Raw genomic sequence first — 13,237 nt, forward strand, 5'->3', positions numbered from 1 at the left:
CACGCACCCCTCTCACACTCATCCCCGCACACGCATCCCTCTCACACACATCCCCGCACACTCATCCCCGCACACTCATCCCTCTCACACGCATCCCTCTCACACGCATCCCTCTCACACTCATCCCCGCACACTCATCCCCACACACGCATCCCTCTCACACACATCCCCGCACACTCATCCCCGCACACTCATCCCCACACACGCATCCCTCTCACACACATCCCCGCACACGCATCTCTCTCACACGCATCCCTCTCACACACATCCTCGCACACGCATCCCTCTCACGCACATCCCCGCACACTCATCCCCGCACATGCATCCCTCTCACACGCACCCCTCGCGCACTCACTCCTCTCACGCTCTCCCCAATCCCATCCCGCCCCGCCTCCCCGCTCCCTCCTCCTCCCCCCGTCCCGCCCCGCCCCCGCCCCGCCCCGCCGGGTCCCGCCCGGCTCTCGCAGCCGCCGCGCTATAAGAAGCGGGGCCGGGCGGCGGGGCCGCAGCGGGGGAACGAGATGAGCAGCGCCGGAGCCGCCGCTGCAAGATGCTGGATGGACACGTCCTGCTGGGATGGCTCGGCTCCTGCGCGCTCCTAGGGCTGCTCGCCTGCGCTCCGCGCCCGGCCCACGCCTACTTCGGGTAGGTGCCCGCCACTCCGCTCCCTACGGTTTAACTTTTTTTTCTTAGCTTAGTTTTACGAAAAAGGGAAGGTTTGGCACCTTATCCGTCCCGCCCGAGGTGGGGATGCTGCAGGCAGCCTTCTTCTATCCCTGGGTACCGGGGTCCCCTTCTGCCTGGATCCTCTTCTCCCCGTGGGTACCGAGATCCTCTTCTGCCTGGAGTGGGGATCCCCATCTCCCCGTGGGTACCGGGATCCCCTTCTCCCGGGAGTGGGGATCCGCATCTCCCCGTCGGTACCGAGATCTCCTTCTCCTGGGAATGGGGATCTCCTTCTCCCGGGAGCGGGGATCCCCTTCTCCCCGTGGGTACCGGGATCTCCTTCTCCCGGGAGCGGGGATCCCCTTCTCCCCGTGGGTACCGGGATCTCCTTCTCCCGGGAGCGGGGATCCCCTTCTCCCCGTGGGTACCGGGATCCCCTTCTCCCGGGAGCGGGGATCCCCTTCTCCCCGTGGGTACCGGGATCCCCTTCTCCCGGGAGCGGGGATCCCCTTCTCCCCGTGGGTACCGGGATCCCCTTCTCCCGGGAGCGGGGATCCCCTTCTCCCCGTGGGTACCGGGATCTCCTTCTCCCGGGAGCGGGGATCCCCTTCTCCCCGTGGGTACCGGGATCTCCTTCTCCCGGGAGCGGGGATCCCCTTTTCCCCGTGGGTACCGGGATCTCCTTCTCCCGGGAGCGGGGATCCCCTTTTCCCCGTGGGTACCGGCATCCCCTTCTCCTGGGAGCGGGGTGCGGGCATCCCCTTTTCCCAGGACGGGGGATCCTTTCTCCCCGTGGGTACCGGCATTCCTTTCTGCAGGGACGGGGGATCCCTTCTACCAGGATTCCCTTATCCTGGGACGGGATATCTCATCTCCTGGGAGTGGGGTGCGGGCATCCCCTTCTCCCGAGACTGGGGATCCCTTTTCCCGGGAGCAGGGTACAGGCATCCCTGTTTCTCGGGAGTGCGGATCCCGTCTCTCGGGAGTGGGCATTCCCATCCCCTGGGAGCGGGGTACGGGCATCCCCCTCTCTCGGGAGCTGGGATACCATCACCCGGGAATGGGGTACGGGGAGGGACAGCCCTGTCCCCGCGTTTCTCCCCTTATAGCCGGGTGACCCTAATCCCTTTGGGGAGCACCCTGGCTCGGCCGGGCTCTCCGGGACCCGCAGGTTGTCGCCTGCCGGGAGCTGCTCCGCTTTTTTTCCTGGGAGCCTCAGGCGATGGAGAGTCTCTCCGCCTTTTCCCGATGGAGTAGCTGAGCAGCGCAGCTCGGGGTTCGTGCTGTGCCCTCCACAGTCCCCAAAAAACTTTTTCCCCCCAATTTATGCTTCAGCATTAGGGGCTGACAAGCTGGTCCCAGCATCACCCCAGCGGCTTTGTTATTGTGTTGTTTTTGGGGGGCTGCAGGCTACTGTCACCAGCCTGGGACAGTGCAAGGCTTATTCCCGATGGAAGTGAGGGAGAGCTGAGCTCGGAGAAGCGCGGAGGCACCGCATCCCGCTGCGCTCACCTGTGCGCGGCGCAGGGCGCAGCCGGCAGAGGGCGCTACCGGCCCGCTCCGCTCCGCGCAGGTGGATCCGCTCCCTCCCTGCACCCCTTATCCCCCTTCTTTGGGCAGGGGGGGATGGATTTGGATCAGCCAAACAAACCTCCTCATCCCCCACCTTTCTTTAAGCTCCTTGCAGAGAAGGGTCTGCTGACTTTCCGTCTGTGCAACCCCTCTTTGCCTTTTTGAGTTACAGCTGGAGTTACCCTTGGGCACACTTTGTAGCTGCCTCTTGGCTTTCTTTGTTTTTCTTAAAGAATTGTCCCAAAATGGGGCTGGTTTGTGAGGGGAGTGGGATGTGATCACGTAGAATCACTAGATTGGAAAAGACCTTTGAGACCATCAAGCCCAACCGTACCTGTCCACTACTAAATCATATCCCTGAGCACTTCTTCTACCTATCTTTTAAACACCCCTCAGGGATGATGCCTCCACCACCTCCCTAGGCAGCCTGTGCCAGTGCCTGAAAACCCTTTTGGTGAAGATATTTGTCCTAATGTCCCATCTGAACCTCCCCTGCTGCAACTTGGGGTTGTCACCTGATTGAAGTTTTTTGTGTCAGTTTTACTCAAGAGCAATGGTTCTTCTTTTTGGGATGCTGTGTTTTAACCACTGGTAGGAGCCACTGGACCAGCCCTGGAGAATGTTTTAGCAGACTTGAGGTTTTTCCCCCACTCTTTCCAGTAAAACAAATCCTGGTGTTGAGGCTTGTCCATTGCTTGTGGTCTGGCAAAGCTTTCCAAACAGTGCTACTTACATCTTCTGTTTCCAACTCAAAAACCATTTAACTTCCTGCTTCTGGGGCTGGTTTTGTGAGGAAAGAGCCTGTCCTGTGTGCGTAGGCTTTTAGGAAAAGCCCTTTTCTCCCACAGCAGCACACAGAAGGCTGTACCAAGCCCGTTAGCTCATGTGTCTGCCAAAGACCACCGGCACTGTGCAGTTGTACTGTGCCTCAGGGACTGTCAGGGCTTGTAAGGAGTCTGGCTGTAACTCTCCTGTTAATCCATGTGGTGCTGGTATCTGCTGTAGTGCAGCAGGTAACTCATTCCAGTCGCTTGCTTCTGGGATTTCTTTTCTGGCCTCATGTGGCTGGTGTAGATTTTTAACTTCAGAATGAATGTGCTGAGCTGAGGCAAGTGTGCTGCTAGTTGTGTCCTGCTTTGGGTTATTCCCTCTGTCTCGGTACGGTTGCTGTTTCTGACTTGAGACTCCCTCTCTGGCAATAAGGAGGGGAGAAGAGATGCTGCCAGATGTGCACTCCAAGCGCTCCGGGGCTGCTGCGGTGCGCAGTGAAGTTTGCTTATGCAAAAGCATCCTGCTCTCTGGTTAGAGCCACAGCGAAAGAGCAGCATCTGCTGCTAATCTCTTCTTTGTTCTTCCAAGAGGGCTAAAGCAGAGATTGCATTTGCTGAGCTGCTGGGGAATAGTCCGTGCTGAGGTTGCTGCTAATCCCCAGCGAGATGTAATCCAACAAGTGTGTGGAAAAGCTGAGCCTTCCTTGCTGTGAGATGTATATTGATAAGGAAGGAAATCTTTCCTGGTAAAAGCTGTATGTTCCTGGTGCTTCTGCAAGTGCCCTGTGAAGGCTGGTGTTAGCCCTTCTTGCTATGCCTAGAAAGGTAGCCACACGTGGAGGAGCTCCCCAGGGTGGGGAAGCATTTCTGTATTCTAATAAACCTTTCCTAAAAACCTGGATGCATCACCCTTTGCTCAGGGGCTGAGCTGAAATTCATTGCGCTTGGTTAACACTACTTCCATCCTGGGCAGAGGAAGGGATACTCCTTCCCAGTCCAAGGCATCATCAAAGCCACCCCAATACCTCTTGGTGGCTTGCTCGATCCTCTGCTCTGGATGCTGTTGGAGGAGGTGGTGAGGCCCAGAGTGCAGCAGGCGGCTGTGTTAAACAGATGTCACGCTGTAGCTGCAGCTTAGCTGCTCCGTTCCGCAGTCTGATGGGGAATAGGGACAGCTGTGGATGATCCCTTCCACCCCATCCCCAATGTCTTATTTCAGGGAAAGAATTCGGTATCTCCAAATATGTGGCCTGGAGGGGAATTAGTGCATGGGGACAGAAATTGGGCATGGTTACATGATAACAAGAATGTGTCAGCATGTAGTTATGTCTGTCCCTGCCTTACTGGGACAGCCAGGGAGAAGGAGAGGATGCTGGGGTGGGAAGGCCATGGCTGGAAACTGCTGCTTCTGTCTCTGACTCTGGTGTCTTAGAGGGATGCACAAGCAGCCAAAAATGATAAATTCCCCCTGGAAGTAGAGCTTGATGTATGTGAAATGAAGCATTGGTGCAGATGGGGCACTTGTTGCTGTCTTGCTTCATCCCTAAGGCGCCTGGTTAGGACATGCGCTGAACATAATAGTTCACTGCCCAGGGTGAAGGGAGGGACAGGCTTGTCCCTTGCCTAGGGTTATGCTGGCAGCTTCAGTGCTGCTCCCTGGGTGTTGCTGACCTCCTCCCTGGTGCAGGAGAGAAGCAGGTACCAGCTCAACCTGGAGAAGGGGAGGTACCCACACCCAAAGCTTGCCAGGCGCAAGAAAAGCAGGGAAGGGAGGAAAGTGAAATGCAATGCTTTCTTGGGGAAAAAGGTGAAGGCAGGACCTGAAGTGATGCTGATGTGTAGCACTGAGCAGAGCTGAGACCCTGTAGGTGCCTACTCAGGAGGGACCCGTTAGCAGTAATTACTGGAAAGCAGCTGAAAGAGGCTGCCTTCAGGGATGTGGTAATGCTGCAGCTCCAGAGCCTTCTCTGATATGAAACCTCTTGATGCTAGGGAGGAGAAAGGCTGAGTTGCCCATCAGGGTGCCTGATGAGTGCATTTTAGGGTATGAGTGCATATGGGAGACTGTTACTGGCTGAGTCTGTACCAGAGGGGGAAGCATTGCCTTGAGATACGCATCAGCTGAGACTGGCTTGTTGAGTTGCACTGACTGCTCTGAAAGTGAGCCTGCTTTTTTTTGTTCAGCCATCTCCTCTGCAGCTGGGCTGTCTGAAAACTAATTTGTACCGTATTACAACTGGCTGATGGGGATAGTTTGGAGCAGCCCCAGACTGCTGGGATCTCTGAGAAAGCATTACATTTCACTTTCCTCCCCTCTCTGCTTTTCTTGTGCCTGACAAGCTTTGGGTGTGGGTACCTCCCCCTCTCAAATGGGGATGGGGGGTGGTGGAAATGCCATAATGGTATCTGGGAATTGTGTTGGATCTTGCACTACTGAGTTTTGGAAGTGGTAGATGACAAGATTAGCCACGCTGGGGTGACAGCAGGCTGATTAACTTCGGTCCTGCTGTGCCCTGATGCTAGTGGGACGGCAAACTGGACTGTAGGAGCTTAGTGCTTTCCTGAGCTGCCTGTTCTATGGCTCTGAGGTTGCAGCCTGCCCAGACCATAAATCAATCCCCTTCTATTTCTTTCTGGGTGTTCTGATTTATGGTCTGACTGTTTTAATGCACCTCCTCCTTCTCTTTTGCTAGAAGTGATGTTGGTTTCTGTAACTTGGAGTTTGCTCTGCTTTCCTCCAGCAGCAGAAAAAGCCGAGCAGCTCTGCTCCCTCTGCAAGTGCTTGTCAAGACAGTAGTAATGTTACAAGTGGCTCTTGCTTACATAGTGTTTATATTGACAGATTGCAATGTTCTTCATAAATGTAACTGATCTGTACACTGCACGCAGGCAACAGGAACCCTTAGATGCTTGTGTGGGGGAGAGGAAGAGGGGGGAAGCATAGCTTGCCCTAATTTACCAACACATCCCTAGTGAGAGCAGGTTCCTTACTGCATGGTAAGGTTTTTTCTGGTGTAGGAAGTGCAATATATTTTTGCTGCCATTAGCAGGTGCAGAATAGGTACCCTAGTACACTTTGGGAGCTGCTGGGGTAGAAATATTATATGCCCTGTAATTCAGGGTGTAATTCTGCTAAAATTGCTTGGAACAGATCTGAATACTGGATTCTAAGGGATATTCAAGGGTTGTGATCAGCCTGATGGCTCTTAAGGGGGCTGAGGGTTAGCATGAGTTTCTGAACTCGATTGCTATAAGTGTGTGGCGTCAGCTTGAATGTCATCTCCAATAAAAATAAGCCCACTGGTGCTGGCAGGCTTTGCTGCCTGTTTCTTCCAGCCTGTGGGATATGCCTGGTGCTAACATGGCTTTTGCATATCAAGAATTTCTGTACCTGTCACTTGATGGTAGTGTGGGGCCAGACGCTTGCGTTTGCAGCTTTGTCCGAAGGCGTGTGAACTTCTCGGGAAGCTGTTGTGTAGCCAGGCCACAGCATGTTGGCTTCCCAGACACGCCAGTCGTCTCTGGCGTGTGTGAGATGGAGCAGCTGGTTCTCAGCACAACCCAAAAAAACAAAACCTGGACTCGGGTGGTGAGGGAGGAATGCGGCACGCAGGCAAACACAGCTGGATCATAAGGAGGCAGCTCCTGAAGCTGGGAGGGTGGCTTTGCCATCCCGCCCTCCTGTGTTCTGGATTTTCTAGATGGTGACGCTGTTTTTTAAGGTGCTGTATTTCTGGTTTTCCCTGGAATAGGAAGGGTGTGCCTGGCTGCTTTTTCTTGCCCTACTCCTTTTGAGTTGGGTGAATTCTTATGTAGAGGCTCAGTCCTGACTGTCTTTTCTCAAAGTTGGTGTCTGTGTCAATTGAAAGCAGTGGTTAACCTCCATTCCTTTGCGAAGGAGAGCTCCCTTCCTAGAAGAAGCATTTGCTTTGTAGATACTTGAAGGCAGTGCTGGAATTGATGAAGTGCCATAAGGGTGGTGATAAACCCAGGAGCATTTAGAGAAATAACTGTGTGTATCCAAGTCCACCAGACCTGCATCTTCAGCCCTGGGGACCTACATCCATCCCAGGTTAGGCTGGAAGGTACCTGAAAGTTGCTTCCATCTGTGGTGTGGTCCGAGAATGGAGCTAAACTTGATTCAGACATGGATTTGTATGTCTTGGACTCATGTACTGGATTGACCACGTTGCTTGAGACCTGCGAATTACCACCTTGCGCCTCAGTTTCCCTTACTTGGAAAGACATTGAGGGGCATCTCTCTCTGAACTCAGCTTGTTAATGGATACAGTGCTTGCATACAATGCTCACCAAATACTGCCTCTTACATTGGCAGCGGCCAGCAGTGCTGCAGATGACTCCCTAGGGGGAGAAGATGGGTTGTTAAGAGAATATTAAGTGATATTTAGCAAAGCAGGAAGAGGCCAGTGACTTTTAGTGTGACTGGTGATGCAGAACTAGAGACCAGGAATCTATGGGACTCTGGTCTCCTGGTGAAAGGCCTGGTCAATGATTAACTGGCTTTCTGGAAGCTGCTAACAACAATAAAAGTGAGTCCAGCCCCACAACCCCAACACAAAAAGCCCATGAGTGTTTAATAATTAAAGGCCTTGTGCTTTATCACAGGGTAATGAGAATTGCCTTAAGGCTTATTCGGTGGTAGGTAATTGAATTAGGTTGTGGGATTGGGAAGGGGGAGGGTTAAGTGGAAGGTCTAGAAAATTGCTTGGAGAAGCTGATGTGATGCTCCTTAGTTTGAATCTTTGGCTAGATTGGATTTTATCAGTATTTTCTTTCATTGTTTTTCTGTCTGCTTAATCCACTGTGCTTGCAAACTTGTGCTTGCAAACTTGCAACAGCCTCCCAGAGAGGATATTCCCATCTCAGTGATGCGCCATTCACTTCAGTTAGGTAGATGCTGACAGTATTTTTATTCCTGGTGTTTTACTTGGTGAAATGTTGATATTTTAAAGCTCCTTGAGATTTTTTTTTTTTGATGGAAAAGCCAAGCCAGAAGACACTGCTGAAACAAACTATCTGTACTCTTGGAGGAGTCTCAGTAGCCTTAGTGGGTGCTAAACCTGTGAGCATTACCAGTGCTTCCACTGTGTGAGGCAGTTTCTGATGTAGAGCTGACAAGAGCTGCACAGGGGTGATGGGACCTAGAAAGCTCAGCTCATATAAGATGAAGGTCAACTCGCTTGCCCTGTCTTCCCTTATGTATGTCCATAGCTGCTGTCTAAGAAGAGGAACTTAGGTTGGATATGGATTTTGAAGCTTCTTTGGCAGCCACTGAGAAGGTGCTACATTGGAATACCCCATGGGAAAGACTGTTGTGAGCGTGGTCTCCTAGGTCAGGCCACCAGAGGTGTAAGGAATTCTGCTTCCGGAAGCTCTGTATTGATCCTCTGTTCCAGTTACATGGAGCAATGTGTCAACTCCAGGGCCTGGGTTCCCTGGTCACTTGAGTTCTATAGAGTACAAAAGGAGCAGCTCTTACCCTAATGTTTTTCTGCCCAAGGCGTTTGAGGAGAGCGGGATTAGTGTATTCAAACAGTCTTGATGTGCTATATGTAAAGTCTCCCTTTGCCTAACCATGCAAGTATAGCTACCTCCTGGAGAAAGCATTCTTAGATGAGGTGGCACTTGCTTAATTTGGACTAAACCCCTGTATTAGACACAAACTTCTTTAACTTCAAGTTCCCCGATTGTCCAGGTAGCAAAAAAAAAAAAAAAAACCAGAAAAAAACCAACAACAACCCTGCCAGCTTCCTGGTGCTTCTTGGAGGGTGTGTTAAAGCAATCCAAGAAGTCTCATGTACCTGGTTTTCCAGGCTGCAAACATGCTGAGCCTCTGGCTTGCCTCCATAATGAAGCAGCCTTACTCTCTGCAGCCAAAAAAAGCTCTCTAGTGACTTGTGTTGTGTTAATGCAATTGGTTTCTCGATCTGAGCAGCCCTCAAGCAGAGGGCCTGTTGCTTGCACTATTAAATGCTGATGGCAGCCTACTGCTCCTCCTGCAGAATGAGGCTGCAGGGAGACTGGTGTGGCAGGTCCTGGACCACCACACCGTCTGGCTGCAGGCAGGACAGATTGGATATATTTTCCTGATTTATGGACCTCGAGCTGAGGAGCCAGCTCAGGTCAAGTAGGAGGTAGAAATCATGATGACAGTGTGGAAAGAGTTAACTCTTAAGAAGCTGTTTTTGTTTAGTCTCAGTTTTTTCTTCTTGCCCTGTTTTTAACTGTATTTTTTTAAGGTTCCCTGCAATCGTGGCTGTAAGTGCTAATGAGTCTTATCTCTTGAGATACTGTCATAAAATACACTTATGAAGTTTATCAGCTCAGTAAGCTTTACATTTTATTGTAATGTGTGTTTGCACTGTGCTAAGTGGAACAGGGAGTATTTTGACTACATGGATAAACATAGCAGTTGCAGGATTTGCTCTAGCTGATAGAAAAATGTATTCTTTATTTTCCCTTAGCTGTTGCTGGGAACTCTATTTCAAATGGATCGAGCAGCCCCTGCATATGCTATGTGGTCTTCCAGTCTGCTTGTGACCTTAAATCATCCTTCTGTAAGGTGTGGGGATTATTTTATTCATTCAGCTGCTGAAGGATTTCTTTTGGGGGAAGGGGAAATAATAGGTTAAAAAAACTTGAACTCTTCCTTTGGAAAGAACACAGAGCAAAACAGCTCTTCTATACATCTACTGGAGAACATGCAAACTCAACAGTATCTGACATTAATGCTGAGTCTGTGTTGGCTTGGAGGGTAGCACGGAGCATGCAGTTCATGTTGATGAGATGTCAGGCTGCATGGGACTTGGCATTAATTTTAGGAGCAGATTCATTTGGCCTAGATGATTAAAATAGCATTAACTGGATAGCCAGATGCTTATGGAGTTTAGGGGGGAAACTAGTTTTCTCTGACTTCTGTGTTTGCTGTGTACTGAATGGACAAGTTTCACAATTGTAGCAAAAGTTTCCTTTCTTGAGAAGCTACTTTGGGCCTCTCGGAGGCTGAAGGAGCCTAATTGGACACTTACAGTGCATGGTAGGAGGTAGTTTCTTGTGCTGGCAAGCAACATGTGATTTACCCTGGAGATGTGAACTTAGTACTGAGATGCTTGGTATACCTGAGCTTTGCTTAAAAGGCCCCTCTTAAATTGCCACGTGTAAGGCAATCCTGGGAAAAATGGGTAGAAGTTTAGCCTAGATCCTTGCTTTGCTGTCATAAAACCTCTCAAATCAAACTATAGAGCAGCCTCCCAAAGCAAGCGGGGTCAAGCAACTGTTGCCTCCAAGGCCAAGTCCTTTTGGAAGAGGTCAGCTGATAAGCAAAAGAATTAGCTTCCATTGCCTCTTGGATTACTTAATCTTTTTCTCTATCTTTAAGGTCTAGAAAAACTGTTTGCTTTGAGATACACAAGGGTGTATTGAGTTTGACCCCTGGGTGACGTCTTTGTGACATGCAGGTAGGTGAGACAGCCTGCCAGGATGGATTACTTCGATGCACAGAGCCCATGGTTTGGCACTGGGTTTCTTGCTTCAGTATCGTAAGCTGCTCTTAACTTCTTTCCCAAAGGAACTGATCGTGACTTGGCTCCGAAAGCATCAGTAACTGCTGAGGTGGCTCACCCATGTCTTCAGGAATATCTACTCTAACTTCCAGTCAGAGCAAGTTATTACCCTTTAAATTCGACCTCCACCAAGTGCCTTATGTTCCTTGCTGTCATCAATCAGCTGTATGTGACAGCTTCCCCACCTCTGCATGTGAGAGTGTGCTGTGTGTTGCTACAGCGTGCGCAGGAGAGCACTGATGCTAGCTGACCCCTCTGTAGGCATGGCTGGAGGGGCTGTTGGTGGGGCGGCTGCAGGATCATATAATGTTCCCATTACAGAGGAGTGCCTGTCTGCTGAGCTCTGGCATGCGCAGCCTGGCAGGTTGCTCTCATGACTTGCTGTGATCTTTGTAGACTTTCCCACCTGACTGCTTAAAAGAAACTGCACAGAGGTGTTGCCATGCGCTAGTCCCCATGATCTACCTACAGCTAATTCCCAGTGCAGATATTGAATTGCTGGATGCACTGACTGGCTTTCACTGTTATGGTGAGCTCAAACCTTTAAATACCCTTGTTGTAATGTCTTCTCTGCAGGTTTTCAGATTGTTGCAATACCAAGCAGAATATCACCAAAGAGGACCTCTTGTGGGGCTTTCTAGCTCCACCTTTTGGATTACTGTTAGTAAACATCTTGCTCTCTGAAGTTGCCTAGGTGAAGCGTTCCACCTTCCGGGTGCGGAGATAGTGTTCCTTGACTATGCCTCAAGCTGAGCTCATAGGGCCTTCATTTTACCCTGGTGACCAATACAATGCCTCACTTCAAATCAGTGCTAAGACCTCTGGTAGGTGACTGCTGGTAGGGTACGTTTTTTGGTGGGAATCTATGCTGCTTGGCCTTAACACTGAAGCTCCTCACTCTTCCTGTAGGAAGGATAGGTGTCTTGCCTTCAGGAGGCTGCTAGATCCTTTCCTAGATGTCCTTCTTCCCCTAAATGTTGCTTTGATTTCAGTGTCTCCTGGTTCCCATGGAAACCCAGTTGGTTCCATCTCTTATGGGTGTAGATCTTCTTCTAAGGCGGTGCCTTTCAGCATTGGGGGGTGTGTGTTGAAGGTGCACCAAAGCATTGCAAAATATTCTTGCAAACAAAGAAATATGCTCCCACTTGAGTTTACTTGAGTTTAGCCTAGGAAAGACACTTCTGGTGCTTCTCTACATCCTACTGCTCTGTCCTTAAGCACAAGTATTCCAGCCTATCCAGGTCTGAGGCCAGGATAACTCCTTCTCTCAAAGGAGACTTCCAGTTACTCCCTTTAGGTACAGAGGCATCTGTACCCCGCTGACCAGAGGTGTGTCACAGTATTACATGCCCTTGACTCTTGCAACAGCACTGCTCGTAGAGCTGAGCTTCTCTGTTGTGTGGAACCGGCTTCGGTCTTGCTCAGGTGAGAGTTGTGATGTGAATGAGCAATGATGTGGGTTGGAACTAGATGATATTTGAGGTCCATTTCCAACCCAAACTAGTCTATGATTCAATGAGAGCACAGTGTTGGCAGCCAATTTCAGCTCAGGGTTGGGTATTCATCTGAGAGCCAGGGCAGCTGGTGGGACTGAGTACCTGGGAAACAGCTTGCACTTAGGATGCGGATCCAACCTGTGCAGATCCTTTTGGGCTGGCTCCATTGTTTTTGGCTACAGGGACCTATCCCAGAGCAATCAATGACCAGTGGAGCTTTCCCAGCTTAGTGACACAGTTCAGCTTACTGTTCTGCTGCAAGCCCTGCTGTGCTGCAGCTCTCCAATTCTGCCCATCTCCTCTGACAAGAAATCCTATCCTGGAGCTCAAACCCCTCTGGGGAGAGTTCACCAGAACTGATACTTTATTTAAAAGAACTGACTTGTTTTGCTTAATCTCGACAAAATTCTTTTCTAGCCCTAATCCTCTCCCAGTGTAAGGTGAGATCTTGAAATACCTGGCAAACTTATAACATAGATCGTTCTGCATCTCTTGGCCTCTCTGTAATCAAAGGTGATGGGGGTAGGGATGTTTTCAGACCCTGCCAAAGATAAATCTGCTGGGAGCTAGTGGGGAGCTATTTCCCAGTCTGTGGTTAGCAAGTTGATCTGACAGGCCAGAGGTGAAACAGCCACTTGAGCTGAATTACAGGGTCTAACCAAAGATCCAACACTTCCTTTGGCTCATTAGCACTGCTGTGTTACATCCCTGGTGACTATTTCTATCTTCTGGCTTGTCCCATGTTGACTCTGGAAATCCAGAGGCTTAGCATGAGTTTGAAGAGAGGACTGAAGTCGAAGAGCTGCTCTTGGGAGACTGTGAACTGGACTAAAGGCTTTGAGCAGTCCTTGCGGTCAGCCTCACAAGCCATAATCTCCATGCTGGCTTTTGTAGCTGATGAAAATGTATTTATAGGCAGAGACTTGTCTCTGCAAGGTGCAGAAAAGGCTGGGCCAAAGAGATAGCATTTGGAGGGGACTGGGACCAAGTGTAATCCTGCATTCATCTCCTGAGCTTGCAGAGGGATCAACGACAGTGCAGAAACAAATCTTATTTGATATAGTAGAAATGTCTTAAAACTAACTGTGGTTTGTTTGTGGGGATCTTATAGTCGCAGTGCATGGACTGAGTTCCCCGTGGGCTGTCCCAG

General features: G+C 50.4%; 1 protein-coding gene across 1 annotated transcript in view; it reads left to right on the forward strand.

The window, feature by feature from the left end:
* The first annotated feature begins 516 nt into the window (after positions 1 to 516).
* Positions 517 to 13,237, forward strand: part of WNT9A (Wnt family member 9A) — a 65,884-nt gene continuing 53,163 nt past the window's right edge. Inside the window, exon 1 of the mRNA XM_054060553.1 lies at positions 517 to 645. Coding sequence (XP_053916528.1) covers positions 551 to 645 — 95 coding nt within the window. The 5' untranslated portion in view covers positions 517 to 550. The remainder of the gene's footprint in view (positions 646 to 13,237) is intronic.

Source organism: Cuculus canorus, chromosome 2 (genome assembly GCF_017976375.1).
Source record: "Cuculus canorus isolate bCucCan1 chromosome 2, bCucCan1.pri, whole genome shotgun sequence".
NCBI lineage: Eukaryota > Metazoa > Chordata > Aves > Cuculiformes > Cuculidae > Cuculus > Cuculus canorus.